Below are 23,667 nucleotides of genomic sequence, written 5' to 3'. Positions count from 1 at the left end.
CATGAGTATATTTTGTTACCTTCCTCTCTAGTCATTATACTTGCAACCAGAATATTGTTGTAATAATAAAAGTTATTTCTTTTCTTTTATTAACCTGGCAGTGGTTAATGGTGTGCCCTGATTTTTGTTTTAGGGGGAAGATTTCCCAAATGATCTTTCCCCTGGTTTCTTTAGCAACATTTGGGTGGTGGCAGCGGAAGTTTTATTCCCAAGATCTAGGTTTTTAAGATCTTGGGGGAAGTTTTATACCAAAGCCTGGTAGATAAGGCTTTGGAGTACACTTGCTGGCCCCCACTTCTGCATTTATCATGCCAGAGTGGGGAAGGAGCCATGACATGCCCATTAACCACTGCCAGGTTAATAAAAGAAAAGAAATAACTTTTATTATTACAACAATATTCTGGTTGCAAGTATAATGACTAGAGAGGAAGGTAACAAAATATACTCATGGAGAAACTCCATGGGCCTAGAACTTAGTTACAAAGAAAAGCCAAAACATCTTTTAAGCAGTGCCAGATCTCAGATCCCATACCCAATCCATAACACAATAAAACCTAATGAAACTGCCTAAACTTTACCCTACTTACAGAAAATGAAGAATGGTGTCTTGGAGAGAGAGAGAGACATGCTTGTCCCTCTTTGTAGCTGCAGAGAGCTCTCTCAGAGAGACAAAAGGACAAAGAAAAAAACCCCAAATTCCTTTGTCCCAGTTTGAAAAGTCCCACCTACTTTCCTATTGGTCACTCCACCTGGCTAGGTGTAGTTAACCCCTTAATCCCCAGGCTGCTGGCTAACCCTCATAATCATGACACCTGTATCAGAGGCAGCAGTGCGAGGTGACAGGCAGCCGGTCTGAGAGAGGAACTGGTTTCTAAACAGGCTCCCCTCACGGACCAGCTCCCACCTGGCACCCTAGGCTGCTGCATCTGATCCAGAGGCAGCAGTGTGGAGTGGCAGGGGTCCTTGGGAGCGGGGCCGGAGCGCACTGGCTGCCGGTCCCAACCCCGGGGACTAGAGAATAGTCGAGTAACCGCTAAGAATTCATGAGGTAACTGGACTATTCAATTAACCAATACTTGACATCCCTGGTTCGCTTCACTTCAGACTGTCGTATGGCAGTGAAGTCGCTACTGACCTGGATCAAATCTGGCGTGAAGGGGAAAGGCGCTGCTTCCTCCTTCCAACCCCCTAACAAATGACGCTGCATCGGTAGAGGTTTGGCTGCTCCCGAGAGAAACGGGACAGAAATAGACACCCAAACTCGATGGGCTGAAAGCTGCTGGAGAAAGAGACCAATCCCAATGAGGAGCAAAGTCAGCATCTAACTTCATCGTTGTTTTATAAGAAGAAATGTTCCCCACTAACCTGGGTGACTCCGGTCAGCCCCCAGAGTAACGGTGATTTGCCCTGGGACTCAGCCTGGATCGAAGCGGAGGAGCACGCTACTACCAGCAGAAAGCCATGATTAAGCTTGTCTGCATTGGTGGTTTGCCCTGACGTAACTCCACTGACGGCCTGCTGGCCACCTGGGCTGAAATCCCCAGTGTAAACCGGGGTCCTCAGGGTGGAGAGATACTGGGGGCAGGAGAAAGCAGCAGCGGAAGGTCACAGTTTAATGCTTTGCTTTTTTTTTTTTTTTTTTTTTTAACAGTTGAAATCCATGCACTGCAACGTCAGGACGATGTTCATGTGGACGGCACCGTGCACCTCCTGTGTTCTGGCCATGGGCCACAAAGTGCAGTGTTTGAAAGGGTGGACACCAGTGAGCCCTAGCCTAGGACTGAGAAGTTGCAGGTAAGGCCTAGCTCCCTGCTCAGGCTGCCCTATCCACCTCCCGGGCCGTTCCACGCCTCACATTTACCGTGCGGACGCACATGTGAGCCGGCGTTCCCAGGCATGCTGCTTGTGGGCTGGGGAAACGGCTTGCCCTGTAGAAGACCAAAGGAAGATGGATGTGGCTGGTTCCTTCCATTGGGTGGGAGGCAATATAATTCTGGCATAGGGTCAAAGAGGAGGCACGGCTTACATATGTGTGCGCGTGGTCATGTGTATCGATGTAGCTAGCAGGGTATTTAACACTCATCTTGAAGATGTCCGAGAACTGAACAGGCATTAAGTCCTTACACTTCACAACCCAGTGGCGGAAAGTCGCCCAAATTATGAAATTGGAGGGCCCAGAGTTAAATACCAAAAACGTACAATAAAAGCAACCTGACGTTCAGCGATCGAGCATCCGCAGATTCACCTGGGATCAGGCCGGCCTCGCAGGTCGCTCTAAAACTCAAGTCCCTTTTATTTAGGGGCCTAAATGTGAGACGGGGGCCACCACATGTGATGCCTGTGTGGTCACAGGGCTCTACACACACACACAAGTTGCAGGACTGGGGTGTGGCGTCCTTAATTCTAGGCACCCCCGATGAAAAATGTTGGTGCATGTGATTTGTCCGAGGTCACACGTGGAGTCCGTGACCAGTTCGGTTTTAGAACCCAGGAGCAGTTGCATCTCCTCCACTGTTCTGGCAGCCAAGCCAAACTTGGAATTTTTCTAGTCCTCTTGTTTCCCCTTTTGACACCATGCTTGTCCCTGTGCTATCATAGAATCCTAGAGCTTGAAGAGACCCCAGGAGGTCATCAAGTCCAGCCCCCTGCCCAAGGCAGGACCAACCCAACTAAATCAACCCGGCCAGGGCTTTGTCAAGCCGAGACTTAAACACCTCTAGGGATGGAGATTCCACCACCGCCCTAGGTGTAACCCATTCCAGGGCTTCACCACCCTCCTAGGGAAATAGTTTTTCCTAATATCCTACCTAGACTTCCCCCACTGTTCCCTGGACTCCTTCTGAAAAGCTGTGCTCGCTTCTGTAGCTTAGCTGTAATTGGCCAAGGATGATGGGCAAATGAATTTACCAGAAGGTGGAACAAAGCCAGGGCACTGTAGATGATCATCTGCATAGCTAATCAGTAGTGAACTTCAGCAGCTAACATGGAGCTCCATGGTCCACTGTGCTCTGTGGCTGGAAAGCTTTTAAAAATAGCCCCAGGCACTTAGCAGTTATTGCAGGTATATTCGACGCTCAGACAGCCCCGATGGGAGAAGTGCACGTGTGGAACCAGGAGGTAGAGTTGAGTCCGTGAAAGGTTAGCTCCTGGCCACAGACATATTGACGGGACCAATAACACAACTGGGCTTTCACAGTTTCTCGTGTTTCCTTGGTATGTGATGGCGAGTCCATGCACACACCCGGTGAGGGAGGGTCCCTCGGTGACGAGCCGGTGCGCTAAATGGTTTGGCAGACAGAGGGAAGGGGCGGGGGGGGGGAGGCTTGCAGGGCGATCATACAGCTCAGGGCGCAAGGGGCTTGTTCCAGGTAGCACGGTGGCCAAGTTGGGAACTGACCCCAAAATGCCTGGGTCCCCACCAGCAAATAGTCACTTGGAACTCAGCGCTCTGCGCTACTGTGCTGGGAATCTCCCACCTGCCCATAGTATCATCCCTCTGGCGGAAGTGGGGCAAGGGAGCCGGTGTGAAGTCAGCGGTGCCTGCTCGCCTGCCACCGCACGGCCACTAGAGCCCCTTCCCAGCCCCCTGTGACCTTAGGAGGCTTGGTCCCAATAGACTTGACCTCTCCCGTGAATATTTCATTAGTCCTGTGGGATTGCAAATATCAAGGAGGGCGGATATGCTTGGAGATGGTACAGCCCGTTCAGAGCTCTGAAGATGAAGACTAGGACTCATAACTTGATCCAATACAGGGTGAACCTCTCGAGTCTGGCACCCTCAGGACTTGACTGATTCCAAACCAGAGCATTTTCCAGACCACAGGAGGTCGATATTGTCCAGCAGCCTTGCCAAAACTTCCATTGCTTATTGGGCTGTTAGAAGACATTTAGGGATATGTTAGAGCTAAATAATAGCGCAGAACACTTGAGAGCCAGGACTGAGAACTGTAAACAAACTTTATGGCACAGTGGGAAACTTGGCCACTCCCATGAAAAGTGGCCGTCCAGCTAACGAAAATCATTCCAGACAACAGATGTTTCTGGACCAGAGAGGTTCAACCTGTATTTAATAAGAAGCTAGCGAATTGATAGGAGCCCTTGCATAATATAACCTCTTCAGCCTGTGTTGCCCTCTTCAGGCGATTTGTAGCTGTTTGCACCAGCTAGAGATTCTGGTGTGCTCATGATTTTATGCCCCAGGACACTGTATTGCACTCTTCATTTGTATGGAGTGGCTTTCAACAGTTTAGTTGGTTTGGATTAAAACAAAAATAAATCTACCCTCACGGTCCTGTCAAGTCCAAACCATTCAGAATAGTTGAGTCCCAAACGATTTGCTAGAATCACTGCTCTTGGATTTTTCTCTTTAAGATACACGGTCAAGCTTGGAGAAGAGACCCTTTCCCTCCCAGGCTGCACTCACATGTGTAAGAAGGAAATTGAGGAGAAAAAATGCTGCCCAGGATTCTGGGGTACTGAGTGCTATGGTAGGTTCTTCAGTCGTTCGTGGGTCTTTCCAGCCAATGACAGGTCAACATCCGGCCCTAGAATGACCAGTCCTGCAGTACAACTCCACGAGGAGTGATTGGTTTTCAGAGTTCTCTCTCCTGTTTCCCAGACACTTAGACTGGATCCTAAGATTTTTAGCACCTATTTCGGGATGTTTGACAGTCTTGGGGAGGGACTCTCCACCACCTTGCCCCCCGCCTCCCACATGATTAGAGCCCTGTTGTGGTCTCATTGCTGGCACAGCTCCCTTTGCAGAAGTTGCTCTGCTTTTAACAAATGTGTTCATAAAGAGAATTTTTATTTAAGAAATTTTCCAAGCAAATAGAGAGATTCCCTGTTCAGGTTTTCCCTGTTCTAATGGAGCTAAGAGGCAAAGGCCCAGCCATCCAAAGAGCTGAATGTCTGTGGTGCCCCTTGGCCCAAGTTAATTACAGCGCCTTAGAGACTTTTAGAGCTCTTTGTCCCTCATGAATAACGTTTTTCCTCTGCCGACAGAAAAACAAAGCCATTAATGATCCAGTGGAGATAGCACCCTTCCCCTTTGTCAACACAATGGAAGCCCCCTCAGGCAGATGTTTCATTCTTTCTGAGTCCATTTGTTTGCTTTGCCAGAATGCCCTGGTGGATCTGACACGCCCTGCAGTGGCCGTGGGACTTGTCTGGATGGTATCACGCGGAATGGGACCTGTATCTGTCAGGTCAGTATGGGGGGGCATTGGGAGGAAATGTGAGGGAGATGTAGAGACCCAGTGCAGGACTAGCAGGGAAAGCGTTAACCCTCTGGCTGGACAAAAGGGCGCCGCGGCTTTCGAGGAGGGTGTGGATTTGTCGGGGTGCAGGGCCAATGTGTTCCCTGATGCAGCAAAGCCTGGGTGCGTCGGTGAGAGCTGGAGAAGGTCTCTAGGAAGAGCTGAAGCTGACCAATGTGATGGGGAGGGAGGGGGGGATTTCCCTCATTCCTTCAGTGACAGAAGCTGTGTGTTCTACCTCCCCATGGGCCGAAAGAATCCCTGGCATGCTTGGCCCTTAATGAAGAGGAGGGATAGCTCAGTGGTCTGAGCAGTGGCCTGCTAAACCCAGGGTTGTGAGTTCAGTCCTTGAGGGAGCCATTTAGGGATCTGGGGTAAAATCTGTCAGGGATGGTTCTTGGTCCGGCTGTGAAGGCAGGGGATGGACTTGACCTCCCAACGTCCCTTCCAGTTCTACGAGATAGGTTTATCTTCTTTCACATCTTTTTTTTCCCCTCTGACAATCGTGTGCACCAGCAAGGAGTTGAGGGTTGATCCCCTCAGAGGTGGTTAGCGGCCTATCTCCCATCAGCATGCCTTTGAGGGTCTGGGCCTTACCAGTTCTGCCCCCCTCAGGCCAGCCCATGGGCCCTGTCCAGCCTGCTGGTGGGGATCTTGGGTACCTGTTCCTCTGACAAACTCTTTCAAAAGGTGGAGGGCGTAAGGTGCCTCTGTGCTGCTCGTCTGTGGGGCTCCCATGGATTCAGGTCAGTACTGCCCCGCACACCAGACTTGTGGAAACAAGCTAAAGAAATACTCCTTCTGCCAGAGCTTGAATGTGCATGTGGCGCTCACCAGGAAGAACATAAGAGCGGCCAGACTGGGTCAGACCAAAGGTCCATCTAGCCCAGTATCCTGTCTACCATGGAGGCCTATGCCAGATGCCCCAGAGGGAGGGATCACAACAGGGAATCCTCACGTGATGGGAATCCCCGTTCCTGCCATTCATTTCCTGACAGAGGCTAGGACACCATTCCTACCCATCTGTCCAATAGCCATGGATGGACCTAACATCCATGAATCTATCTAGCCCTTTTTTGAACCCTGTTAAAGTCCTGGCCTTCACCACATCCTCTGGCAAGGAGTTCCACAGGTTGACTGTGCACTGCATGAAGAAAAACTTCCTTGTGTTTGTTTTAAACCTGCTACTTATTAATTTCATTTGGTGACCTTCCCCCTAGCTCTTATATTATGAGAACAAGTAAACAACTTTTCCTTATTCACTTTTTCCACAGCAGTCATTATTTTATAGACTTCTGTCATCTCCCTCCTTAGTCTCCTTTTTTTAAGCTGAAAAGTCCAAGTCTTTTTAATCTCTCTTCATATTGGACCGGTTCCAAACCTCTAATAATTTTTGTTGCCTTTTTCTGAACCTTTTCCAATGCCAATATCTCTTTGGAGAGGAGACCGTGAGGCCCAATTTAAGCATAGCGCTCCCTGACCTTGTTGAGTCCTTCCTTGCTTCAGGTCTTGCAGATGAGATCTGCAGCTGCCTCACTGTACCCACATACCCCTCTCAGACCCAGCTGGCACCGGCGACCCCAGGAAGGGTCATAAAAGAATTCACACAGACACAGTGAGGGTTATAGAATCCCAGCTCCACCAGCTGACCCCAGATCTGTGAACTACCCCACGAAAAGGCCTCCGTTTACGACGTATTCTGCAGATCTGCAGAAAAGCTGGTAAAATTCAAAACTGGGTTTAATGTATGTGGCTCGGCACAACTGAACCCGAAAGGAAAGTGGATATAGACATAATTTAGGGCCTGATATTCAGCCCTGGTCGGTAAATAGAAAAGTCCCATTAACATGAGCGAACTTTGGCTCAAGCCCTCAGAGAGTGAAAGAAGGTGAGAATTTATGCCTTTGTTTCTAGACCTGATACGGGCATTGTTTCTTCAGCAACTTCCAGGGTGGTTCAGCTTTTCGCTCATTGGTAAAATGACATCTGCTGCTCTTTCTCCCCAAGGGCTCTTGGTAGGGCATGTGTGAGCGCCGGGTTCTGTGTTGTCGCCTGACGCGCGAACAGAAAATCCAGAGGCGCAACAGCGAGCGGAAACAGCAATTCATCATCACGCTGCCGCTTGAACCAAGTGGCCCTGTAAGAAAAGGACTGACCATTGGTTTTGGCTCATTTAGGGGCGGTTCGGTGGATCTGCCTGCCAGGATTGTCGGGATGAGAATCTGTTTGGCCCCGACTGTCAATCAGGTAAACCCTCGGGAAGGGGAGGAGCCTAGAAGGGGCGGGGCTGGAGGTGGGGCTGGGGGCTTTCCTCCCCCACCCTTGCCTTCACCGACGGCCCATGAGGCTGGCACGGGAGGGCTTCACTGTGCACAAGCAGGAGCTGGGCTCTGACAAGAACTGTAGCTGTAGCCTTCTCTCCTCAGTCTCCTCCTCCTGGACGAGGCTGTACCACATTGGCCTGGCAGGGAGGGTGCTGGAACCGTGCGCCCACGTGTGCAATGTGTGGCCAGTGGTAGGGTGTCTAAATGCCACATTTGGGTGCAGGAGTCCGCACTGAGGCTTGTTCAGGGCTAGTGCTCCTCACCTCTTCCTGAGTGCCTGGATGTGGGGGTGGGCATCTCTTAGGGCCCATGCTAGGCCCCCTCCCCGCCCAACTGTGGCCTTCGCCATTGGTGCTAGGGCGAGCCATGGGCCCTGCTGGGGCATGCTTGTTGCTCCAGCAGTCAGTAAGCAGTCCCTAGGCCGCGCGTGTGGTCTCGGCCACCCGCCCACGGGACAGGCAAGCCGCTGGGCTTTGCGCCACAAGAGCGCTGGCGTGGCGAGTGGCGCTGATTCTCTCAGCACCCCCGTCTTTCCATGCCTGTGGGGGGCGGCTGCCGTCCCTGGGGCAGGCGGGGCAGGAGCCAGGACTAGCTGCAACTCCGCAAAGGTTCTGCCCACGTGGTCGAGCATGCTCCTCCCAGGGGAGTGAACCAAGTGCCCCTACCTCCCCCCGCCCTGCCCGGATGCCCCAAGCGGCTCAGCGCTGGTTCGTCCAGTGTTCTTCCTCCACCTTCAGAGGCTGGAGGCAAAGCCTCAGGATGGCTTTGACCTCAGAGTCAAAGGCTACAGTGCGGTTGGCTGTAGACTAAGGTGTCCGGAGGGATGTTAGCTCCAGATGTTAGGAGCTTTGTCCCCTCCTCCCCCGACACACACACAGATACGCTGTAGGTTCGCCCTACTGCAGACCAAAAAGCCTGGATTAGCGTTGTAAGCTTGCAGCGTGTTTTAGTGGCCGTATCCTGGGCTCCCTGTACTGTTCCCTGTGGTGCTGGTACCAGGCTTGTGTGGGTTTCCCTTGCAGTGTGCGACTGTCAGCATGGAGTGTGCAACCACGGGGTCGCTGGCAATGGGAGCTGTACCTGCCACGGAGGTTACACCGGCCCGAAGTGTGACCAAGGTAACCGGCGGCGTTTCCCTCCCTCAGAATGTAGCCGTGGTAGAGCGGAGGGGGCTCTGGTGCCCAGAGGAGATGTTCTGACATAGGAAAGGTGGAGAAGGAGGAGCAATAGTCTCGCCTGGTGGTTACGAAGCTGGGCGAGGACTCGGGAGAGCCAGGAGCCATCCCAGCCCTGAGACCGACTCGGACTGTGATGGTGGGCAAGTCACACAGCCCTCTCTGGGCCTTGCTTCCTGCTCTGGTCAATGGGGCGAAGGCATCTTTCTTCTGCCCTTTGTCCCCTTCCCTGTCTGGAGTGAAGTCCTGGGTGCGTGTTGCTCTCTGTGCCCCGTGTAACAGGACTCCAGCTCAGCCTGTGCCCTCTCGTGCAAGTGAAACACAAGAGTAGTGGGAATCACTTACATTACAGGCAGTCCCCGGGTTACGTACAAGATAGGGACTGTAGGTTTGTTCTTAAGTTGAATCTGTATGTAAGTCGGAACTGGCGTCCAGATTCAGACACTGCTGAAACTGACCGCCAGTTCTGACTTACATACAGAATCAACTTAAGAACCCCAGGCGTCCCCAAGTCAGCTGCTGCTGAAACTGATCAGCAGCTGATTCCAGGAAGCCCGGGGCAGAGCAACTCTGCCTGGGGCTTCCTGTAGTCAGCGCTGGTCAGTTTCAGCAGAAGCTGACTTGGGGACGCCTGGGGCAGAGCAGCTGGGGTGCTGCTGGGTTGCTCCAATAGCGCCGCTCCTGGGTGCTACTGGACCAACCCAGCAGCACCCCATCTGCTCTGCCCCAGGCGTCCTGATTCAGCCGCTGCTGAAACTGACCAGCAGCGGCTGAATCAGGACCTGGGGCAGAGCAGCTGGGGTGCTGCCGGGTTGGTCCAGTAGTGCCCAAAGCGGGCGCTGCAGGACCAATCGGCAGCGCCCCAGCTGCTCTGCCCCAGAGTCCAAAACAAAAGCCTGGTCTGCTGGGGGGGGGGGGGGGGGGGAGCACACTAGCTGCCCCCCCCCCCTCCCCAGCAGACCAGGGACACGGGGAGCAGAGCCTCTGAGGCTTTGCTCTGGCAAAGCCTCAGAGGCGAGGGAACCCGCCGCGGCTGCGGCTTCAGTCCAGGAGCCTGTGGTCTGCTGGGGACGGTCCCCAGCAGACCACAGGCACCCAGATTGAAGCGGCAGCAGCGGCGGTTCCCCGCGCCTCTGAGGTTTTGCTCTGGCAAAGCCTCAGAAGCGCGGGAACCCGCCCGGTGCCCCTGGTCTGCTGGAGACGGTCTCCAGCAGACCAGGGGCACCGGAGCAGCTTACGAACGGGGCTTTCTCGCCCCGACTTCCAGGGCGAGAAAGCCCCGTTCGTAAGTGCGGATCCGACGTAAGTCGGATCCGCGTAAGTCGGGGACTGCCTGTATTTCTTGGCCTCCTCAGATAGCAAGTGGTAACGCCTGGCGGTGTCCGCTGCACCTGAGACACCCTCCCTTTGTTGTATGATTTCAGAGCTCCCCCCGTGTCAAAAGCTAACCTGCGGGGAGAACAGCCAGTGCGTGAAGACGAACGGACTGGAAACATGCGACTGCAAGCCGGGCTACAGAAAGAAGGGGGGTATCTGCCAAGGTGAGGTGCCCCCCCCCCCGGGGCAAACCCTCCTCAATCTGGACTCACACCCGTCTCCTGCGACTGGCTCCACAGGGCTGCCAGGGACCCACCAAACCCGTCTGCACCTCCAACAGAATGGGGCCGTGTTCTCCAACAGGCACGGGGCCCGGTCCTGCGCCCGCCACGTGGGCAGAACCAAGTGTCCAGGGCTGTTGTGAAGTCTACTGATGTCTAAGAGGCTGCTCCTGGGGCCGGCAGGGGAGCAGGAGGGAGGGAATCGGGTGGGGACAGCTTTCTGGGGGGTTCATGAGTTCCCCGGGAATGATTGTAAGGGATCTCCCGGCGAAATCACGCATTTACTCACGTACCTCGCGGTGGAGTCCCTGGGGTAAGCTCGGGGGTCAATCTACCTCTGTCACCTGAGGCACGCTACCACTTGGATACAGTCGTGTGCCCCATGGACAGTCAGTACACGACTGGCTGGCGCGAGGCAGGTTTACCCCCCAGCGTGCCATGAACTAAGGGTGCATACGGAGATGTCCTCAATGACTGAATGTTTAGGAACTCCCTGTAACCTGGGCCATAACGGCACTTTTTTCTCTCTGTGCTAGGCTCGTGCGCTAAACTGAAGCAAGGGGATTGTGCTTCTGGGAGACCTTGTTTTAGATCAGTGTTTCTCAACCATTTCTTTTATAAAGTACCCCCTTTACAAAAAATTATAAGTCCCCTCAGTACCTACAGTTTTCAGACACATACAATTTTTTTTCTATCATTGCAACACATTTGTTTAAACAACTTGATTGTAGCAGGCAGGCAATGACATTTTTGGGTACAAAAAGTACAAAAATAATAAAGTGTAAAACTTACAACAAAAATATAGTTTTCTCCAAATTGTGTTGACGTACCCCCCCGACTTCTCTCGAATACCCCTAAAGGTACCCGTACCACTGGTTGAGAAACACTCTTTTACATGATATGTAAAACCATGAAACTTCAGTGGCAGCTCCTTGCCATCCTGGAGGTGGCCGTGTATCATGAATTGATAGCGGTCTTTCCTTCTCCTTTCACTTTTGTTTTACGCTTGCAAATGGCTTTTTCATAGGACTAAAAGACACTACGAATTAAACATAAATGAGAGGTGGATAGATTCAAACACCTGGCACTTTTGGTGATCTTCATGGACCATATTTTCAAATGCCCCCAGCGTTTGTGAGCACTTCTTCTCCAAATCCCTCAGTCAAAAAGTCTCTAAAAGTGTGGAAAAGTTTCCCGGTTTAATGGCATAAATTCCACGTCCCCCATTCTTTGTGCATTAGAATGTTTCTGGCGCTGGTTCGTAATCTGGGATTTAGTTATGCTCCCCTCTCTCATCTCTGTGTCTTCTTGTAGCTCAGGACCTTTGTGCTTCATCGCCGTGCTCCCCCTTAGCGGTCTGTAAGACTCTACAGCCAGGGAAATACGACTGCACTTGCAAAGATGGATATCAAGGAGATGGAAAGATATGCCAGCCCATTAATCCCTGTGTTAACAACAACGGAGGCTGCCCTGAAAATTCCACCAACTGTATCTATCAAGGCCCAAACAAGGTAAAGCGCAGAATTGCATCTAACGAATTGGTAGGTGGCAGTAGAAAACCAGCTGAATATTTCTTCCCACAAGCCTCCGTGGGTTGAGTTGCATTGGCCAAAGCTGCTGTTGCAACTTTGGTTTGGCAAGGTCGTCCTGACTCTCTTTGGATGCTCTTGAATGCAAGGGAATCGGGGGGGTTGCAGGGTTTCAACTGTTGATTTTGCTTTCCTTAGTCGTCTTGTGTGTGCAAGCCTGGTCTGAGCGGCTCGCACCCGTCCATCGGCTGCTCGCCAGTCAGTGAGTGTCAGCGGTACTATTGTGACGCGTCGTCCAAGTGTGAAATCAACGCAGAGGGGGCTGCCAGGTGAGTTGCTTTAATGAGCACTATTAAAGGCGCCTCCTTCTGTAGCTAAGATGAGGCATGTAGGTGGATGAGCTTAATGATACTGGTAAACGGGAGCGCTCGGTGGAGACTGTGACGTAGGGGGGGTGCGGTCTACTCTTGCAATCCTGGGTTCACGCTGCTGTTACATTCACCGTTTGTCTTGTGGAGTTATATGCGATCCTACTGTCCTATGCTGCTCTGTAGGGACGCTGTGTGTGTGTGTATGTGTGCGCGCCTCCGTTTCCCCAGGCCCTGCAGCACTAGCTGCCTGAGGAGGGGGAGGCTGGGTGTGACTCACTGGGGAAGTGCGTGCAGTCTCTCACGTCCTGAGGCTCAGGTGACAACAGATTACACCTTAGGCCTAGAAAGAGGACAGTGGTGGAGGCGGGGCTGCCTGGGGCCGGTGAGCAGTGGCCCTGGGAGTCAGTCAGGCTTGACGAGTGCAAAGGTTTGAGACCAAGGAATGGGGGGAAGGGCCTGTGAGCCCCTGTCCCTCCTCCCCAGAGGAATAATGCTGTCTGCTCCTGGCTCCTGTGTTAACGTTGCTCCTATACTACATTGTGAACCAATACACCTTCTACTCTACTGGCTGGCGGAGAGTCACACTGGGCTGCGGATGGGGCCCCAACGCGCTGTCACAGGGATGCCTGGCTGTGCTCAGGGCTTTGAAAGGATCAAACATAAGAATCCATAGGAACAAACAAACATCTTACTAAGCAGCTGAGACAGCCCCTCACAAAAGGGCTTGAACCGGGGCCGTTCATGGCTCCATCAGTCTTCGACCGCTTGACTTAAGGGAGGGACCCCGTTGCTTGGCAGCAGTAGAAAACTGTTATCTCGTGGCACAAACGCATGAAGGGGCCACAGCAAGCCCTTTGCCCGGGTGTGACGGGAGGACTCCAGGACAGGGCCCTGTGAGAGGGAAGACTCTTCAACACTCTTCCAGGGTCAGCCTGCGAGTAGCGGGGAGGATGAAAGAGGTGCATGGTGAGGAGGGGGTCTCTTGCTAGCCATGACCCTGTCTCTGGGCACCATAAGTGCTGCTGGCTGCTCTAACAGGGCCCCTCTCTCCCCCCCCCCCCCCGCCCCTTGTAGCTCCCCAGCCAGGGACAGACAAATTCTGGCTTCACTTCTAGGGTGTGCAAGGTGCTCCCTGCTTGCCCTTCCCCTTCCGGTGCCTCTGTTCCGGAGCCGCTGCCATTTGGGCCTGTAAACTCCCCCCCTTGCCCTGGGTGTGGCTGTCTGCCACGCTGAAATAACAATAGCCGAGCTGATACTTGGATGAGTCCCAGACCGGAAAACGTGCAGTTTTCAGCCAGTGACTCAAGTAGCTGCAGTCGGAGGGCTGCAAGGCGGTGTGAACTGGAGCAGAGATTTTCACATGCCGATAAGCTTCCTTGCAAGACCAGGGGGCCTCGTATGCCCGGGGCCGGCGCCTGAAGGAGTGGGCCGGGCGTACGGTCCCGCGGCGCTGAAATCCATCCAGCTGAGGAGACGTGGAAGGCTCCGGGACACAGCCATAGAAAGCCCATTCCCTAGACCAGTGCCGGTGTCTTGGGCGTGAGGCAGGGCCTCGAGCGCTCAGACAGAATCGCTCAACAGAGAGGCCTTGGGCAGGAATGGGACACGCCAAAGGGAATCGCAGGCCATCAGGAAGTTCTCTGGTTGGTTCCTCCTCCTGGGTCAGTCCTCAACCTCCTGCTGCAGCTCACTGCAAAGGGCCGCTCCTTTTGGAAGAGCTGTAAAGCCAAGGTCCCCGGGCCGCTGTGGCTGTTCACATCTGCCTGTCACGGGGGCCGAGAGGGCTTCATGTGCCTGGGGCGAGGGGTGTGACTTGATCTCTCTGCTGCTGACTTTGCGGCTGTTGCGTGCTGCGAGGTGAGGCTATTGTCTCACACGCTCCATGTGAATGACACCCGGGGGATCTCTGGAAACAAGCTAGTGCATAAGGAGGCCATTTACATAAGAACGTAAGAATGGCCGTACTGGGTCAGACCAAAGGTTCATCTAGCCCAGTAGCCTGTCTGCCGAAAGTGGCCAGTGCCAGGTGCCCCAGAGGGGGTGGACTGAAGACAATGATCAAGCGATTTGTCTCCTGTCATCCTTCTCCAGCCTCTGACAAACAGAGGCCAGGGACACCATTCCTACCCCCTGGCTATTAGCCTTTTATGGACCTAAGCTCCACGACATTATCTAGCTTATCTTTAAACTCTATTATAGTCCTAGCCTTCACAGCCTCCTCTGGCAAGGAGTTCCACAGGTTGACTATGCGCTGTATGAAGAAGAACTTTCTTTTATTAGTTTTAAACCTGCTACCCATTAATTTCATTTGGTGTCCTCTAGTTCTTCTATTATGGGAACTAATAATTTTTCTTTTATTCACCCTCTCCACACCACTCATGATTTTATAGACCTCTATCATATCCCCCCTCGGTCTCCTCTTTTCTAAATTGAAAAGTCCCAGTCGCTTTAGCCTCTCTTCATATGGGACCCGTTCCAAACCCCTAATCATTTTAGTTGCCCTTTTCACTTGCTCATTAACCAGGATGTCTCAGTGCATCAATGTGCTCTTCTTGGCATGGTGCTTAAAAGGCCCCATCTCCGTTAATTCTTGTGTTACTGCTACTGCCAGGGCAGTTGCGCTGTTGTTGGAAAACACAATGCCTTCTAGGTTTGGCCCCTCTAATCCAGCACCCTCGGGACCTGACTGGTGCCGAAGCAGAGAATTTGCTGAACCGCAGGAGGTCAATATTTCAGTGAGAGGGTGTGTCTAGTTTTATTTTACCCTGGCAAATAAATGCAGTCATATATAGTCAAGGCCTCACCAAAAGCACCTCAGAGCTTTCTAACTTGCACTGGTTGCCTGTAAGCTTTGAGGTGGAGTTTAGGTGGTTGGTTTTCACTTGTAAATGTGTAATGGTTTGGGTTCTGGGCAAGGGAAGAACCCACCTCTCCCTAGTGTGTTCCTGCCCAAGGTGTGATCAGGAGCGAGACTCTTCTGAATTTCAACAAGGAGCTGCAAGTAGGGTGCGTTCTCCTTGAAGGGTACTCAGCTTTGGAACTGACTCTCTGCTTCTCATTTGGTGCACCAGAGCGTAGATTTATTTACACTGGTGAGCCCATCCTTTCTGTCCGTCATTATGAAATGCCCGGTTAATATCAGATACTCCCTTTTTTAAAACCGAGTATTTCATGTTCTCGGTATAATGAGAATCTTGCTTCATGTGCAGTTCCCAGGTAGTATCCTGAGTTACAAAATATTGCAATGTTGTGTCATTGGGCCACTAAATCTATAGAGGATGGATTTGATTAGACAGTCTCATCAATTTCTCTGTCTCCTGTGGTATTTCTCCCTGATCGTTATTTAGGTTTTTTAACGGAGTAGTTTGTAGTCGGTGTCTAGTCTCTATGAACAGCTCACATTCAGACTTAAGCATGTCAAGAACCGTTTTTGTAATGACTGTTGTTTCTCACTCTTACCTTGCCCTTCAGCTGTGTCTGCAAAGAAGGGGAGATTGGAGATGGAAGAAGTTGCTACAAAAATCTCATGAGTGAGCTCTTTCAGCTGAATGTTCGCGGAAGATGGTACAGGAATCTCAACTATACACACACAATGTTTGGTAATGCTCTTCTGAGTGATTTTGGGGAACGGAGCTAAGAGACCGCTCAGGCAGTGCAAGGAATGGTTGAGGTCCAGAAGAAAGCTGAGAAGTTTAATGTGATGAGGGAGTGTGGAGGAAGCTACAGCTGAGCTCTTCCAGCATGGCTGGGCTCTGGCCAGCTCTGTGCAGTTTAATAAACCCCCATGCAGTAGGTGTTTGGGCTGATTGATAGCACCGGGATCAGAGGTTCTCTAGCCACAAACATGCGAAGCATAGTCCTCGATGGCATATAAGCTTCAAGCTTCGCTACCTCAGTCCATCAATGTGCCTCAACCAGCCAGGGACGTCTTTGAGGGTCATTATTACTTCATCCTTTGGGCTCTTCACTGGGATGTCCAAAAATGGCTCCCCCAATGACAGAGGGGTTTGTGCTGGGGATACTGGTCCACGAAGACCCATGGAGATCCGCTTCCTTGAGCTCACATAGGCCACCAAACCACCATTGCACAGCAAGCTGGATTGGAGCTCGCTCCACAGAGGCAAAAGGTTCCCCTTTTTGTGCTAACACTATGTGCAGGTTGCACAGTTAGGCTCTAACCCAGCAAGAGCTGATTTTTGTAGAAACAATTTGTGCAGTTGGGCACTTGGATGCTGATCCAAAGCCCACTGGAGTCAGCGGAAAAACTCTCATCAACTCCACTGGGTTTTGGATCAGGCCTTTAACACATTCACACAATCAAGTCTGTCTGGACCTAGAAGTGGCTCCTCATTGTGCAGAGACCAAGAAAGTTATACGTGTTTAACCTGTCCTGCAAAGTTAGGTCTTGATCTGACACCCATTGCAGGTAACAGAAAGACTTAAACAGTCTTTGGATAAAACCATTAACGGCCACGCGAGAGTTGTAATATCCCACCTCCAATCCCCTGATCCATCCAGTTCTCCATAAATTCACTCTGGCCACTCACTTGAAGCTAAAGAGCCAAGGAAGGGTTAACCCAACCCCCTACCACAACAAGAGGAATAATAAAACTGGTCACTTACATTATTCCGTATGCTTAGTAACTGTTTTTTTGGGGGGGCGGGTTGTTTTTTTTAACAGCTTCAGGGTGTTCTTTGTCACTGACAAAATATGGGCCTTTCACCGTCCTTGCGCCAAGCATTCGATACATTTTTCCAAGACTGGACTTCAATGTAAGTGCCTCCCCTGTTTGGTAACCTTACTTCTTCACGCTTTGAGTAGCCTACAAAGCGTTGCTCATCGGAGAGCAGCTTTGCAATGTGCTGTATGTAGGGAACCACCAAGATACAATTCAGACTCTGGCTGAGGTGAATTGTAATGGGAGATGCTAATCCCCTGCATTGCTTTGCAAATGTCAACCTCCCTCCTTTCTATAGGAATAACGACATTGCTCAGTGCACATGGTTTTGAATCTATTGGCTTTTGCACACTCTAATCTGTTTAAAATGCTGATCGTCTGCTTGGGACACTGGTAATTCTTAGCACTTTGTACACCTGGCATGTCGGGGATATTCCAAAGCACTCAGCAAAGCACGAACGCCTTCCATTAACCACGACTGAATGCTTTTGAAAATCCCTCAGTAAAGCATCTCTAAAAATGTAAATGGCTTCTCAGCCCGTGACGTGAGTATTGTTGATCAATGTTGAATCCAGTATTGTCTTGACTCCTGTGTTCCCTGTAAGCTGAGCATTTGTACGGCCACTTGAGAGAGTCCAGTGCTGCCCTTCTGAATAGCAGAGTGCCCATAGCCACCAGCATGTGTTGCTACTGGTGGTGCACATGCTGCAGTGCACATAAAATTATTCTGCACAGGGATGGAAAAGATTAGAGGGAGCATTGGAGCCGAACTTCACGGGGGATTCAAAATCCCAACCCAGATCTGAATGTTGCAAATGTCTCTTGTACAGACAAGAGGTTGAATCAAAACTGCACCCAAAACTCCAGACTGTGGAATATTTGTTACCTACATCTGGGTTTTGCATTTTGGGGCAAGATCTTAGCAAGATACTCATTTTACTGAGGGAGACGCCAAGGTAGTGACTTGCTCCAAGTGATGAGGATCAGCTCCACACTGAGAGCTCAGGACTTCCCTGATCCTTGGTCCTGTGCTGTAGTAGACCATGCAAATCTCTCTGATTTATTAAATGATATTCATTTGGACAGTGGTCACAAATGCAACCCAACCAACTATAAAGCAGATAGAAATGCTTGTTGTGCCCCATTTCCCCTGCAGAATGGAGAAAACTAACGAACGTCAGGCAAGGGGTGCACTTGCTAGTTCTTCAGCAGGCATTTAAACCCGCCCCAGCCAGCTTTCCGCTTGCTTTGCATCTCAGAGCTGCTGACCTCCAAGCACTCTGAATCAAGGAGGCAGTACCCTTAAAAATACTCCAACTGCCTTGTTAAATTGTGTCAGCAGTGTGATACCTACACACAGAACTTAATAAAAATAACCAGGCAAACAGGGAAACCGAATGGCTAATGCACTTCGCTAGTCCTTCATCAAACAGTGTGGTCCCCATTGTACCACATATTGGGGTGCAGACGTTTTCTTTGAAATCAGTGAGGAGCTGTGTTCCAAAGAGTTTGGTAGCACATAGCCCAGTGTAAGCAAAGATAATTTACATGAGGACTGAGGCCTTGTGAGATATGGGAGGTGGAATCTGGAGGAAGGAGCTGTCTGATAACATGTCCAAAGCCAATAAGGTTTCTCTCTAGATCATCCCTTTGAATCATTCTCATTCTTGCTCATGCACATACAAATAGCTTCAAGCAGACGTTATTGGCTTGTTTCAGGAATTATTGGCTTGGGGTGTGTCTACCCAGCACCCTTTCTTCGAAATAAGCTACGCAATTTGCAAATGCGCCATACAAATTGCGTAGCTTATTTGGAGGTAATTTCAAAATAAGGTGCTATTCCGTCGATTCCTTTAATCCTCATGGAATGAGGTTTACAGGGACACTGGAATAGTGCACCTGTTATTTCGAAATATATTTTGAAATAATGCGTGCATTTAAAGATGCAGAATAGCTATTTCGGGATACTTCTGGTAGCCTTAGAGTTTTTGGCCCATGTTATGCACAAAGTCAGACTGGAGCACCCTTCTGAGCTTAAAATACATGAACCTGTGAAAATGCTCCACTGCTCCTATGTAAAGCTTCTGAGGGCTCGTCTACATGTGAAAGTTAATTTGGCTAAACTAGTGTGTGCATTTTCAAAAGGATTCCCAATTCAATCCGTGTGTGGTTACAAATAGTTTCAGGATATGGCACTGATCTAGAATAAGAGCATCAGCACGTGGAGGTAAATTCTATTCTAGAATGACTCTGTGTGGATGAGCACCGATTTGCATATAAATAGGAAATGTCTGCTTTCTGATCTGGAACTTTATAAAGTATTTTTTGATGGAAAATACAGGTAAGTGAAATGAGAGAAACGCTTTTGCTTTGGGGGAAGGCATCTCAGTTCTCTCTGTGTTTTGATTTATTTCCATAAAGGAGACAACTGCTCAGCATTTATGCAAAATGCACATAATCCCGGGTCAGCATTTGGTGGACGATTTGATCAAGATCAAGACACTGTGGACGTTGTCCGGGCATCAACTGACATTTAATAGTGCGACAAAGGTATCGTGTCAGCATTACTGGGTACCAGAGGGTGGTTTTCACGTTATACTGGGCCTAAAGCTGTATCCCTGACACCAAGCCAGCCGACAAAGTGGATCAAAGGGGACAAGTGTCCAGAGCCTGGGTGAATTAAAAGGGCCTGGCAGCACAGTGGGACTAAGGCAGGCTTGCTGCTGTCCTTGGTCCATGCCGGTTCCAGAAGCAGCCAGCACTTTTTCCATGTGCTGCTCCAGCATTGACTTTGCAGCTCCCATTGGCTGGGAACTGTGGCCAATAGGAGCTGCAGGGGCAGTGCCTGTGGGCACTAGTATGCAGAGATTCCCTGCCCCCCTCACCTAGGAGCTACTGCTAGAGGGGTATGCCAGTCCCTTTTGAGAACCACCCAAGATAAGTGCCACCCCCAACCATCTCCTGCACCCCAATTCCCTGCTGCATTCCGGAGTCCCAACCTCTTGTCCCAGCCCAGAGCCTGCACCCCAAACTCCCTCCCACAACCAGCACCCCAACTCCCTCACCTAGCGCCCACACCCAAACTCCTTCCCAGAGCCTGCACCCCACATCCCAACTCCTGTCTCAGCCCGGTGAAAGCAAGTGGGGCAGTGGAGAGCAAGCACTGGGGGGAGGTGAGGGGAAGGGGGGATGGAGTGAGTGTGGGTGGGGCCTCAGGGAAGGGGCGGCAGGCATGGTGAGTGTCTTTGGATTTGCCCCATTAGACAGTTGGCAACCTCACCAGACGGGCACGTGGAGAAGCCCTGGTCATGCCAGAAAAGCGCACCCAGCAGCCAATGCAGGTGCATTGAGTACTCCAATGTTGGGGGGACTGCACCCGCATCAGCACGACACGTGCATGTGTGTGTGCGTGCGTGCCCGCACCCATTGACTGTTCTGCCACGGGGCTTGGAGTTGGTTTCAGCCTCCTTAGCTCCTCCCCTTCAGACACTTTTCATGCCTGAAAAAGGGACTTCCCCTTATTTGCTATTGGCCACATTTTCGTATTTAATTCTCTTAATCCTCCCTTGTAAGTGTACCCCAATGGTGCCGCGATGATTTTTGCTGCTTTTTCTCTCCAGCTTCTCTCTTTCTCTCTCTCTCTCTCTTGTCCTTGAATCTGAGATGCCTAGAACAGTGTAGTGTCCAGCAGAGGTGGTCTCACCAGTTTTGTATCCGATAGCAGGAAACTGCAGCCTGCCTGGTTCTAGGTTATAACAGGTCCTAACACCACCCCTAGCTCCACACCCTGTGGTGTGCTCCTGGCAAGCCCAGGAGAGGCCTACCTAGGCAGAGGGGGGAAAGTGTCTTTCAGCATCAGTCAGAACAACACCAGAGGCCAACAGGGAACCAGTCCTGCTGCCTACAGGCAAATTTTGCACAGCCCAGAATTTCTCTAGTCTCTCACCCTCCTGGCTCCCAGCAAGAAACTGTAAGTAGCACATCCTCCAGCTGTGCATTCCCTCGGGGCAGCTATCTTCCCCCTGATTGTTCCTGTGCACTGCTAGGCTGCCATAAAGAGGCAGAAGGAAAGGCCAAAATCTGGCTCCTAATCTTGAAAATAGTCAGTGTTGGCTTTTTGTTATCTTTGGTAAAAGAATTGCTTTCCCCCGGTATCAGCACCGAATCCAGCGTGTCCTTGCTGGTGAGAGCAGCAATCTGCCCTCAGAATACTTGCGGGCTGGTCGCTGACACAAGCTGAATGTTTTCCGTTCCCATCCCTCTTTTTCATTGTGCAGAATAGATATGGATGATTCTGCTCTCGCATCTGGGATTGGGGGAGGGCTGTTGGGCTCACATTTCCCGCCATCTATTGTCTGCTTCATCCTGCACTTTCGCCCCGTGGCCCTGTGCAGTTGGCCAAGGGACATTCGCGCGTTTCCTCTCCACGTTTCCCAGCCTTGACCTTGGCGTTTGGGCTTTGAGACACGCGGAACGCACAGGCGGGCGACGCGGCGTTGGGGGCTGTGGGTTTGGTGCTTTTCAAGGATCCTTTTTTGTGTGCTCAGCAGTCTTTGATCTAGGAAGTCTGCCCTTCCTCTTCCTTAGCTCTCAGCGGTGTGAGCCGGAGGTCAGGGCTGGAAGGATCCTTTTTTTCAAGAAATGCAGCGTACATTGAACAACGCAGGAGGGCCTGCAGGTGCCAGACATTTCTGAATAGCCCTGGAGCGCTGAGTTGTGCTTTGTGCTCGGTGGCATTGTTGGTAGAATGAACACACACCAGTAGCAGTTGTTGGTAGGGACCTTTCTCTAGCACCTGGGCCAAATGAAGGTGACAGCCAAGTCTCATGCTGCAAGGGAACCCCTAGATCCTGCTGCCCCGATGCCCAGAAACATGCAAGCAGGCATGGAGTCCCTCCTCATGTGTGGGCCATTCAGGCTACAGCATGAACTCATCCTGGCATGATCTGGCATTGGGCCCAGGCCAGAGCTCTGGTCTAAACTGGGGCAAGTCTAATTCTGAATGTAATGGCTTGGTGATGGGGCTTACCCAGAGCTCGCCATCCAAACACCCCCACCTCAGAGACTGTGTCCTTGCATTACAGCCTGGACCGGTCTCTCTAATATGATCTCTGTGTATCTTTGCCCTTAAAACCACAGGTGAACTCCTGGCCCTATTGTTACACTGAAACAGGGCCCCTCAGTGGGTAGGGATAGCTCAGTGGTTTGAGCATTGGCCTGCTAAGTGCAGGGTTGTGAGTTCAATCCCTTGAGGGGACTGTTTAGGGATATGGGGCAAATCTGTCAGGGCTGGTACTTGATCCTGCTGTGGGGACAGGTGACTGCACTCTATGACCTCTCAAGGTCCCTTCCAGTTCTATGAGAGGAATATCTCCATATTTTATTTTAACCAAATCAAATGAAGTTTTTTCAGATACATTCTCATCCCTTTGGTATGTTTTTCATAATGAAATAACCCTGTATTATTATCCCAGCACTCCATCAAGAGCTACAAGTATCTGGACCTGCCAAGCGAATCATATTCCATCCTTCAGGCAAACATCCCAGCATCCAATGGAATTATACATGTCGTTAGCGCTCTACGGCGAACAGACACCTTTCACAGCCCTGGAAATCCAAAGGTATGGTGAGCGTTCCTTTGTCTTCTGTCCGTTGGAAGATACGATGGGAAACAGTTTATAGAAATCTCATCGGAAGGTTGATCTTTTGGAATCGATGATGCATTTGTTTCATGTACAGCCGGTCCCCGAGTTGCGAACGGTCGACTTATGACCGTTCTCATTTACAACCAAAGCTGTCGTAAATGGCGGCCCCTGAGTTACGAACTCGATCCGTGCTTACAAACAGCGCGGTCGTGTGCAACTCTATGGAGTCTGACTTACGAAAAAACCGAGTTACGATCAATTGCTTGGTCCGTAACCGGTTTGTAAGTCAGGAAGAGGCAGTATAATGTCATACAGGTTACGCCTCTATAATCCAGGATTTTCTGGTCCAGCGACATCCGTGGGGAGGCAGCTGGAGCCAGCACTTGTCTTAGCTGCGAGGAGAGCTAGGAAGCCTGGTGGGGGAGGGCAGCAAGGGGAGACTGGCAGCAGGGGGCCTAAAATGACCTCCCCTAATCTGGAAAAACCCCTGATCTGGGTCCAGTCTGGCCCCAGGGGTGCCGGACCAGGGAGGTCCAACCTATATGTTTTGTTTTCTATTTCACTCTGTTTTAGAGCACTGTTAAGAAGCGACTCCAAGTGCCGGTTGCTGTCTCAAGTGAGGGTTGTGCTGGCATTTGTATAACCAGAGAATTTGAACTGCAGCAGTGACACACACACAGATTGCTCCCTAATAATGGAGGAGCCAGGCATTGTAATAGGAGAGAGGCCGAGTCATGCAAAATGAGTGCAAGTTTTTCAAACAAATGTCAAACGAAGATTTTTGTTTTCCCATAAGGAGCAGTTCTATCCCATCGCATTTCCCTTTCCTATCAGATTGAATTTTGTAACCGGCCATGTTTGCACGGTGCCCTGCCCTCCACAAGAGAAATAATGCACGTGTCGATGTTTGTATTTTGAGGCCACTCTTGTAAGGAAGGGCTGTCCCTTGCTTCAGGTTTTGGACTGAGTTTCTAGAGTTCTGGGTTCCAGTCTTAGTTCTGCCACAGACTTTTGCCCCCCCAGTTGGGCGTGGTGTTTTTGTTGCAGCTGCTGTGTGTGTTCAAATTGTGTGCACAGATAAAGAGCGG

The 23,667-nt window shown here is 51.0% G+C and overlaps 1 protein-coding gene across 4 annotated transcripts in view; it reads left to right on the top strand.

The window, feature by feature from the left end:
- The window catches only part of STAB1 (stabilin 1), a 116,163-nt gene that overhangs the window by 5,853 nt on the left and 86,643 nt on the right, over positions 1-23,667 (top strand). For all 4 annotated transcript variants that reach the window (XM_075939384.1, XM_075939383.1, XM_075939381.1 and 1 more), the window contains 12 exons: positions 1,652-1,794; positions 4,372-4,487; positions 5,122-5,207; positions 7,436-7,505; positions 8,605-8,700; positions 10,182-10,298; positions 11,670-11,866; positions 12,083-12,213; positions 15,727-15,854; positions 16,937-17,028; positions 19,356-19,484; positions 22,409-22,555. In XM_075939384.1, the coding sequence (XP_075795499.1) occupies positions 1,652-1,794; positions 4,372-4,487; positions 5,122-5,207; positions 7,436-7,505; positions 8,605-8,700; positions 10,182-10,298; positions 11,670-11,866; positions 12,083-12,213; positions 15,727-15,854; positions 16,937-17,028; positions 19,356-19,484; positions 22,409-22,555 (1,452 nt within the window). The remainder of the gene's footprint in view (positions 1-1,651; positions 1,795-4,371; positions 4,488-5,121; positions 5,208-7,435; positions 7,506-8,604; positions 8,701-10,181; positions 10,299-11,669; positions 11,867-12,082; positions 12,214-15,726; positions 15,855-16,936; positions 17,029-19,355; positions 19,485-22,408; positions 22,556-23,667) is intronic.

This window comes from Pelodiscus sinensis, chromosome 11 (genome assembly GCF_049634645.1).
Source record: "Pelodiscus sinensis isolate JC-2024 chromosome 11, ASM4963464v1, whole genome shotgun sequence".
NCBI lineage: Eukaryota > Metazoa > Chordata > Testudines > Trionychidae > Pelodiscus > Pelodiscus sinensis.
The sequence above is the reverse complement of the archived record's forward strand: the minus strand, read 5'-3'. Positions and strand labels throughout refer to the sequence as shown.